Genomic DNA, 9,812 nt, shown 5'->3' with positions numbered 1-9,812 from the left:
TAGCTGGACCTGGACCTGGACCTGTACTTGGACGTGGACCTGTAGCTGGACCGGAACCTGGACTTGTACCTGTAGCTGGACCGGAACCTGGAATTGTAGCTGGACCTGGACCTGGACCTGTACTTGGACGTGGACCTGTAGCTGGACCGGAACCTGTACTTGTACCTGGAGCTGGACCGGAACCTGGAATTGTAGCTGGACCTGGACCTGGACCTGTACTTGGACGTGGACCTGTAGCTGGACCTGTACCTGGACTTGTACCTGGCCCTGAACCTGGATCTGTAGCTGGACCTAGACCTGGACCTGTACTTGTACCTGTAGCTGTACCTGTACCTGTACTTGTACCAGTGTTTGAAGCTGGACCTGGACCTGGACCTGTACTTGTACCTGGACTTGTAGCTGGACCTGGACCTGGACCTGTACTTGGACGTGGACCTGTAGCTGGACCGGAACCTGGACTTGTACCTGTAGCTGGACCGGAACCTGGAATTGTAGCTGGACCTGGACCTGGACCTGTACTTGGACGTGGACCTGTAGCTGGACCGGAACCTGTACTTGTACCTGGAGCTGGACCGGAACCTGGAATTGTAGCTGGACCTGGACCTGGATCTGTAGCTGGACCTGGACCTGGACCTGTACTTGGACGTGGACCTGTAGCTGGCCCTGAACCTGGATCTGTAGCTGGACCTAGACCTGTACCTGTTCCTGGACTTGTAGCTGGACCTGAACCTGTACCTGTACTTGAACCTGGACCTGAAACTGGATCTGTGGCTGGACCTGGCGCCTCAGGTGATCTACGTGTTCTATTTCTATGCTCGAAAACAACACGGATCCTCCGCGCATGCGTACATTCTAAAATACGATTTGCACAACGGTCCGACATCAAAGATGGCGGGAGCCTCCGACCCACTGGAGGACATGCTCTTCACCCAGGTGGATGAGAAAGCAGTTAGCGACCTAGTTGGCTCTCTGGAATCACAACTCGGCGACCGAAAGGCTCCCGCGGCTTCTTATTCCGACGGGAAACGGGAGGCAGCTCCTCCGGCGGCCGGTCCGTTCTCAGGGAAAGTGCGCGATCCGGTGGGGTCTCTGGATCCGCCGCAACAAGGGCATCCGAAAGCGGGTTTAGACCAGGAACCGGGCGCTAATGAGCCGCTCTCCGGTAAAGCCCTCGCCTCCTCTACCTCCTCTACGGCCGCCGCCGGGGCCGTGATACCCGCCGGAGCTGGTCTGGGAACAGTTGGAGCTTCTCCTCCCGCGGTTCCTCCGGGACCCGGACCCGTAACTTTGACCACTCAGTCCGCGGCTGCTGTTAGCTTCCACCGGGCTGCCGTCCTGAGTCCGAGCGCGGCTCCCGCGGCGGAGGCGGTCAGGACCGGCTCTCCGGGATTACAAAGTTTAAACGGCAGCTCCGGAGCTGCAAAGTTGGTGAACTCTCCCGCTGCCCCCCCAGCAGCCGGGACCGGCACCGTGATAAGTTCTGTCAGCGCCGGCGGGTCCACCATCATCGCCTCCATGGCTTCACAGCCCACCTTTCCTGTACCTCAGTCCTCCGTGGCGTCTCCCGGCGTGGCTCTGCAGAGGCACCCGAGCCCGGTGGCCACCCAGAACGGGGTGGACCCTAAGGGGGTCCAGCTGGTGACCCAGGGCGCCCCAGCCTCCAGCTCTCAGGTCGTGAACCACAGCAACCCTCTGATGCACACCAAGATGCTGGTTCAGAGCCAGCCTGTGTCCGGGAACTCTGTGATCCTGGCAAGTACCCCTCCGCCTGCTGCAGTCCAGTCCCCCGTCAGCCAGACTCAGACCGGGACCAGTACAGCTGCTGTCACCCTGGCCGGGGGGAAGCCTGCGGTGAACGGGTTGGGCCAGTCTACGGTGGCCATGGTGAGGCCGCCGGGCGCCCCCGTGGTGGCCACCTCCATCCAGCAGCAGAGACCCGGGCTGGTGGCGAGCTCCCCCAGGCCGGCGGCTCCTCAACAGACTCTGGCGGTCCGACCTCAGCAGCAGACCACCATCCAGCTGCCCCCCGGGTTCAGCATGCCGCCTGGTGAGCAAACACAACAATGACCCGTTCACCTGAGACCGGGTCACCTGTTGGGTGTCCCCGTATACCCGGTTTGTTCCTCATGTGTTCCCAGGTCACCGTAGACCCGGTTTGTTCCTCATGTGTTCCCAGACTCTCAACATCAGGTTCACCCAGGAGCTGGTTTAACATCACTTCCTGTTTCTGTGAAGGTTTTCCCACAGTCCTCAGTGACTCTAAACATCTGGATTAACATATTCAGTCTGCTGCAACACAAACACCAGTTTTAAGTTGTTTCCTATCTCCAGGTGGCGGATCCGTCTGAACACGAGACAAACATGAGAGAGATGTTCGGTTTGTTCAATTGGAAACCTTTAAAATCTCCAGCGGCCATCTTTGTTTGTAGGAAACAGTCACAACTTAAACCTAGTCTGTGTTGCAGCAGATTAAATATTTTCTTTGAGACTTCTGGGTCAGGATCTGAGGTCCTGTCAGACTTTTAACCATCAGAGCAGCTTCTTCTTCTACAACACATGCTCATAAACTACAGGTTGAAGTTTTCCTCAGTAATCTTACATTTGACTGTTTTAGTGAAAAGACCAAACAGCATTCAGACAGATTAGATTTACAGAAAGTTTAATAAACTACAGTTAGATGAATCGGAACAAATGCATCAACGTGTTTTAGGTCTGAGGTCTTGGACACGGCAGACTGTGAAGACAGAAGCACAAGTGTTCCCATTAACGTTCCCCGAAACTTTTGATGTCTGGGTCGGTATTCTTTAAGAACCGAGTTTAAGGGCTCACACGTGCTGACCACAAACGCCACGTAAAAGATCGATACATCTCACACGGATCAATATCCAGTCAGGGTCAGGCTGGAAATATTAAAAATATTAAACCTGACTTCAGTTCAGCAGGAAGTGATGTTAAACCACCAGCTCTGTGAGAGACATGAACAAACTGGGACTAAAGGTTTTCACTGAGAGAAAATGTTTAATCTGGGGCTAAAGGTGTTTACAGTGAGGCTAAAGGTGTTTACACTGGGGCTAAAGGTGTTTACAGTGAGGCTAAAGGTGTTTACAGTGAGGCTAAAGGTGTTTACACTGGGGCTAAAGGTGTTTACACTGGGGCTAAAGGTGTTTACAGTGAGGCTAAAGGTGTTTACAGTGAGGCTAAAGGTGTTTACAGTGAGGCTAAAGGTGTTTACACTGGGGCTAAAGGTTTACAGTGGGGCTAAAGGTGTTTACAGTGGGGCTAAAGGTGTTTACAGTGAGGCTAAAGGTGTTTACACTGGGGCTAAAGGTTTACAGTGAGGCTAAAGGTGTTTACAGTGAGGCTAAAGGTTTTTACAGTGAGGCTAAAGGTGTTTACACTGGGGCTAAAGGTTTACAGTGAGGCTAAAGGTTTTTACAGTGAGGCTAAAGGTGTTTACACTGGGGCTAAAGGTGTTTACAGTGAGGCTAAAGGTGTTTACAGTGAGGCTAAAGGTGTTTTTACAGTGAGGCTAAAGGGTTTTACAGTGGGGCTAAAGGTGTTTACAGTGGGGCTAAAGGTGTTTACAGTGAGGCTAAAGGTGTTTACAGTGGGGCTAAAGGTGTTTACAGTGGGGCTAAAGGTTTACACCGGGACTAACTGGGACTTTTTGATCATTTTCCTGTTATTGTTAGAAATGACATGTATTTCTGTCAGATGAAGGTACTGACGCTGTTTCCTCATCCTCAGGTATGGTTCTGGTCCGGACGGAGACCGGTCAGCTGGTGATGGTCCCTCAGCAGGTTCTGGCCCAGGCTCAGGCCAAGACGCAGCAGGGCCAAACGGTGGCCAACATCACCCAGAGACCTGCAACGCCGACGGCCGGGGCCACCATCCGGGTCACTACGGCTACCACGGTGGGTCTGGTACACATCAGGGTCTGTGGTGCTGCATATTTCTGATCCAAATGAAATGTTTCTTTGCTGAACTCTGCTGCGTTCTGTCAGCCTCAGTCTGCAGGTGTTGCAGCAGTTCACTGCACATGAGGGTGAAAGTTAGAGTGTGAATGTGAAGAAGTATTTTGGTGAGGGAAGAGTTTCCACTCTGTAACACCACTGGACAAATATTGATGACATTACGTAATTGTTGGGCTTTTTATAAACCAAAACATTAATCAACAGATTAATCGATGAATTGAAAATCAGCATTAGTTCTTTCCCAGACTAGAGAAGAAATAAATAAAATCAGCGGAAGTTTGTTTTTTTGTGTGTCCTTACATGAACTTTGAGCTTCGGAGCTGCTTATATTAAGACTTCCCATGATGCTTTGCGATTATAAACGGTGTATTTTTCCCTCCCTGTTGTCTGCAGGCTCCTCAGACGGTCCGCCTGGCCTCCCCTGCTCAGACCAGAATGGTTCAGTCTCCCACCACCACGGTTCAGGTGTGTTTCAGCCTCGGCTCTCTACCTTCACCCGGCGAGGCGCTGCGTTGTCCCGTCAAACACGTGAAAGCACATGTCCCGATAGATGTGATTTGTAACGTGAACGCTGTATCTCTGCTGTCACCTGACGGCCATCATGATGAAAGACAACGATTAAAAAAAAGAGTTATTAAATCCTATCAGCTAATATTATAAACGTCTGATCACCTTCTGACTCATCAGATTTCCCCTGTACGACTCCTGAACACCGTGTAGAGCCGACATCAGTGAGGCCAATTGAGGCAGGGCAGGACCCCCCCTCCCTCCCGTCCCTCCTTATAGCTGGTATACAGCAGCAGGAAAACCTTCAGGTCAGGGTTACAGGAGTGAACAAGCCCTGGTGCAGGAAATTAAAAATAATAAGTTTGAGAGACCGGTCCACAATAACAGACACAACAAAACGACTGAACTCTAAACAGGCCACCGATCTTTATATCAGTCCAAGAGATGTCCCCGGGGGACGTCGTCTTCCAGACTCCCTTCAGATCTCTTGAGCACAGACTGAAGTCGTTTTTCCATTTCCAACGTATTTTATGAGCATTTATCACTTTAGGAAGGTTGATGGAAACAGCAAAATAAAAAATCTTCGTCAATTTTGCAAAAAAGTTGTTTACATTTGAGTTGTTTTTGTTTTTAACTGGCTAAATTGGAGAAAGTTCTGACGTAGCGAACATTTACCTCAACTTGACTGATCAGCTGTTTCCACTGACCTCGTCCCAGTTTTCTGAGGTCCTTGATCCTGAGGTCTGAGGTCCTTGATCCTGAGGTCTGAGGTCCTTGATCCTGAGGTCTGAGGTCCTTGATCCTGAGGTCTGAGGTCCTGAGGTCCTTGATCCTCAGGTCCGTGGTCCTGAGGTCCGTGGTCCTCAGGTCCGAATGACTGGTTTAGTTTCTGGGCTGCAGCCTCTGCTTCTTGTTTATTCCTGCCATGTAAAACGCCACCTTTTGACTAAACTACGCTTTGTCTCACCTGGTTAATTCGCTCCAAAGCACCTCGCTACATCACATTCGCCCAGTCTTTTAAATCTGGACCTTGTGAGCTGTTGTTAGCCAGGTGACTCCAGGACTTAGTGGGCTCACGGTGGTCTCTGTAACCTGCGCCTCCATATCCGGCGGATATTTTCTATACAGTTTGTACTTCCAGCACAGAGTGTCAGATAAACATCACTGTTTGTGGTCATGTGTTAAAATATCTTATGTCTGGTGGTTTCTCTCCTTGATGGCGTTTGTCGTTTCCCAGAAGGCCATCACGGTGGCCCCCGGCGGCGCCGCGGTGCCGGTGAAAATGACCACCCCTCAGAAGGCCCAGACGGTGATAACAGCGGGTGGGGCGCCTGTCGCCAAGCCTGCCGGCGTCACGTCCAACCCCGTTAACAGCACGACGCCAGCCGCCACGCCCCCCGGCAGAGTCAACGTGGTGTCCCAGGTCGGTTACATTTCCAGACCGTTTCAGAGACGTCCAGCAGAACGTTGGCTCAGTAATGACCCTCCCTTTCCCCAACAGGAGATGCAGGAGAACGTGAAGAAATGCAAGAACTTCCTCGCCACGCTGATCAAGCTGGCGTCCCACAACTCGCCCTCCCCAGATACCTCCAAGAATGTGAAGGCCCTGGTGCAGGACCTGCTCGTAAGCGACCTCCTCCTGCAGGTTTCGTCCCGAGGGGTCATTTTTACCTGCAGTCTAACCGGCTTGTGTTTGTTCAGGATGCGAAGATCGAGCCTGAGGAGTTCACCTCTCGGCTGCAGGCTGAGCTGAAGTCCTCCCCACAGCCCTACCTCATCCCCTTCCTCAAGGTACGGCTCGCAGTACAGGCTGCAGTACTACTAATACGACTACTACTGATACTGATACTAACACACAGTACTACTACTACTGCAGTACTACTAATACCGCTACTACTGATACACGTCTGATCAACAGTCCAAAATCCAGAGTCATCATCTAAACCAGGATCTGCACCATGAAGGAGCTGAAACTGAGAAAATCATTTTAATGATTCATAATTAAAATAGCTGCTGATTTATTTTGATTCAACTTATTCCACTTCTTCTGTTAGTATAAATACTGTGACTACTACTACAGCTGCTAGTATTAATTACACTACTACTACTATTGCTACTGTGGTACTACTCTGCTGCTGTCAGACTACAAGTAGTACCATTAGTATCAGTACTCTTTCTCTTACTGCTACAGCTGTTGCACTAGTCTTTACAGAGTAACTGCCAGAAGGACTTTTTAAATACAAACGTATAATTCCTCCTTTTCAGTCATTGAAGATGTTATTAATATAATTCAGTGGCGTCTGCAGCTCCTATCACAGTCATAAGATACACACAGAGGTACTTGTATGTTACTTCTACACATTTTAGAGGAAATGTTGTACTTTTTACTTCACTACATGAGTCTGAATCTGTAAAGTGACTCTGCCAGCTTATTAAAACAAAATATAATCCACTAACGAATTCTGATGTTTGATTCCGGATGAATCAGTATAAGGATTGAAAGCGCCTCCGGCGGCGACGTTTAAGTGATGCGTGAGTAAATGTAATCCAGTAACAATGCTCTGTTCTTGTCACATGGCGCGGACTGCTGATCAGAAACTAATCAGTCACACGCCAACCGCCTTCAGGAGCAGAGGGGGTTTCTCGCTCAGCCGCCCTACATATCAATCTGCATAATGAGTACTTTGGAGTGTATTTCGATGCTGGTACTTTTACTGAAACTATTTTGACATTTATTTTACTAAAGTAGCTCTGGTAGATTTACTTTACTCGCCAGCCAAAGCAAAGGTCATGTATTTCCTGAGTATTTCTACGCTGTAGTATCTGTACTTCAGGCAGATCTGAGTACTTCCTGTCCACCCCTGATGCCATCTTGTCTTGTTGCTCCACAGAAAAGCCTCCCCGCCCTGCGTCAGTCTCTGCTCAGCAACCAGCAGTCTCTGGTGACGCCCACCCCCAGCACCTCCGCACCCCCGCTGGCTGCCCCCGGCTCCGTCACCACCGCCACCATCAGGCCGCGGCTGCCCGTCAGTCCGGCCGGCACGACCGTCAGACTGAACCCGCCCCATACAAACACTCTGGTACGACACTGAAACAGCCTGAGAGAAACACTGACGTAATATTTGAGTTACTAAAGATTTTAAACTGAACATGAAACGGTGAGAAAATGTAAAATGTGCCGTCGGCGTGGGCCTCAGACCCTGACCGGGTTTAAACTCTGTACTGCAACATTCAATTCATCCAGAACTTAAACTAACTCCCATGTTGTTCTATAAATCTGTCTTCCTCCCCAGTCTTCGGGCAGAGCTTTAGTCCAGACTGTTCAGACTCGAACGCCTGTTGTCTTCAACCAGACTCTCAGACATCAAGGTGAGTCCACAGTGCTGCTGTCAACCAATCGGTGGCAGCGATCTACCTTCTGGGCATCACAGCAAAGATTATTGGACTTTCTTTAACTTGGAATTTTCCAGAGTTCGTGGAAAACGTGTCAGCAGATGTTTTTCTTTTCAGGTACACTTGTAAGGGCACCCACACCCACTATAATCAGCAAAAGTCCTGTTTACCTGGCAGGCCAAGCCAATCAGAGGAAGCTGAGTGACCCGGGGGGCGGGACATTCAGGTGAAGTATAACCTCATTGACAGGAATTAGTTTTGCACCTTTCAAACATAATTTGAAGAGTTTTGCACGAGACCAGCGCAACAAAAAAGGAAAATATTATATATATATTAATTTCAAATCTATTAAAACAGAATAAAATGAGGAAAGAAATGAAGGTAGAATAAAAAATGATGGGTTAGATAAAGGGAGCACGGTCAGTGATCTCCAGACTGAAACTACATGCAGTTCACAGATCAGCCAGGAGAGGGCAGCCTGTGAACACGGTGCTGAGAGACACTGGTATCTGACAGACCGTCCACACACACTTACAAGTTCTGATCCAAACTTAGATTATCCACATCAAATGCATTCAGGACTTTATTTGTCTTAATGTACTCGTTACTGTTGGAGGCTTCAGTGATGCATCCTGGGATATATCAGATCTATAAAGGATACAGTTCTGATAAAAGCTCCATCCATATTTGTCATAATCAGGACACACAGTCCCACACGGCGAGGGACAGCTATCACTGGGAGTTTATTCATCTTTTATTTTCATCAGTACTTTATTAATGGGTATGGCAGGTTTATTTGTTCCTTTCTCAACAACAAGGCAGTTCATATTGCCGCGTCATGAAGTGGCGTTAAGACGAGATATAATAGAAACACAAAAAAACCCATATAAACAGGAAGAGGAGGTACGTCGCTGCCGTAACTAATTGACAGAATGAAATGTAAGAAAAGTAGAAAGATGTTTTACGGAAACCTGAACACAGTAACACCTTTTATCCCTGTGATCACAGCAGGATCTAAAATGTAATTAGAAATGTCTTCGCTGCTGTAATCCAGCTGCAGTCAGGTTGTGGTATGGTAGCCGGGAGGTACCGGAGAGGTGGGTGGGAGGTAGCTGTGAGGTAACTTGGAGGAAGCCGTGAGGTAGATGAGATGTAGCGGAGAGGCGGCCGGGAGGCGGCGGAGAGGTAGCGGAAAAGTGGCTGGGAGGCGGCGGGGAGGTGGCTGGGAGGTGGCTGGGAGGTGGCTGGGAGGCGGCGGGGAGGCGGCTGGGAGGCGGCTGGGAGGCGGCGGGGAGGTGGCGGAGAGGTAGCGGAAAAGTGGCTGGGAGGTGGCTGGGAGGTGGTAGTGAGGTAGCGGAAAAGTGGCTGGGAGGCGGCGCAGAGGTGGCTGGGAGGTGGTAGTGAGGTAGCGGAAAAGTGGCTGGGAGGTGGTAGTGAGGTAGCGGAAAAGTGGCAGTGAGGTAGCGGAAAAGTGGCAGTGAGGTAGCGGAAAAGTGGCTGGGAGGCAGCGGAGAGGTGGCTGGGAGGTGGTAGTGAGGTAGCGGAAAAGTGGCTGGGAGGTGGCGGAAAAGTGGCTGGGAGGTGGTAGTGAGGTGGCTGGGAGGTGGTAGTGAGGTGGCGGAGAGGTGGTAGTGAGGTGGCGGAGAGGTGGTAGTGAGGTGGCGGAGAGGTGGTAGTGAGGTGGCGGAGAGGTGGCAGTGAGGTGGCGGAGAGGTGGTAGTGAGGTGGCGGAAAAGTGGCTGGGAGGCGGCGGAGAGGTGGTAGTGAGGTGGCGGAAAAGTGGCTGGGAGGCGGCGGAGAGGTGGTAGTGAGGTAGCGGAAAAGTGGCTGGGAGGCGGCGGAGAGGTGGCTGGGAGGCGGTAGTGAGGTAGCGGAAAAGTGGCTGGGAGGCGGCGGAGAGGTGGCTGGGAGGTGGTAGTGAGGTAGCGGAAAAGTGGC

The 9,812-nt window shown here is 50.7% G+C and overlaps 1 protein-coding gene across 1 annotated transcript in view; it reads left to right on the top strand.

The window, feature by feature from the left end:
• The first annotated feature begins 721 nt into the window (after positions 1–721).
• The window catches only part of LOC123961522 (transcription initiation factor TFIID subunit 4-like), a 19,668-nt gene continuing 10,577 nt past the window's right edge, over positions 722–9,812 (top strand). The window contains exons 1-10 of the mRNA XM_046036992.1: positions 722–2,047; positions 3,748–3,914; positions 4,368–4,439; positions 5,719–5,904; positions 5,983–6,105; positions 6,183–6,272; positions 7,373–7,561; positions 7,775–7,850; positions 7,992–8,100; positions 8,904–8,971. Of these exons, the coding sequence (XP_045892948.1) occupies positions 889–2,047; positions 3,748–3,914; positions 4,368–4,439; positions 5,719–5,904; positions 5,983–6,105; positions 6,183–6,272; positions 7,373–7,561; positions 7,775–7,850; positions 7,992–8,100; positions 8,904–8,971 (2,239 nt within the window). The 5' untranslated portion in view covers positions 722–888. The remainder of the gene's footprint in view (positions 2,048–3,747; positions 3,915–4,367; positions 4,440–5,718; positions 5,905–5,982; positions 6,106–6,182; positions 6,273–7,372; positions 7,562–7,774; positions 7,851–7,991; positions 8,101–8,903; positions 8,972–9,812) is intronic.

The sequence above is a fragment of the Micropterus dolomieu genome, linkage group LG22 (assembly GCF_021292245.1).
Source record: "Micropterus dolomieu isolate WLL.071019.BEF.003 ecotype Adirondacks linkage group LG22, ASM2129224v1, whole genome shotgun sequence".
Classification (NCBI taxonomy): Eukaryota; Metazoa; Chordata; class Actinopteri; order Centrarchiformes; family Centrarchidae; genus Micropterus; species Micropterus dolomieu.
This window is presented reverse-complemented; position numbering and strand designations above follow the sequence as displayed.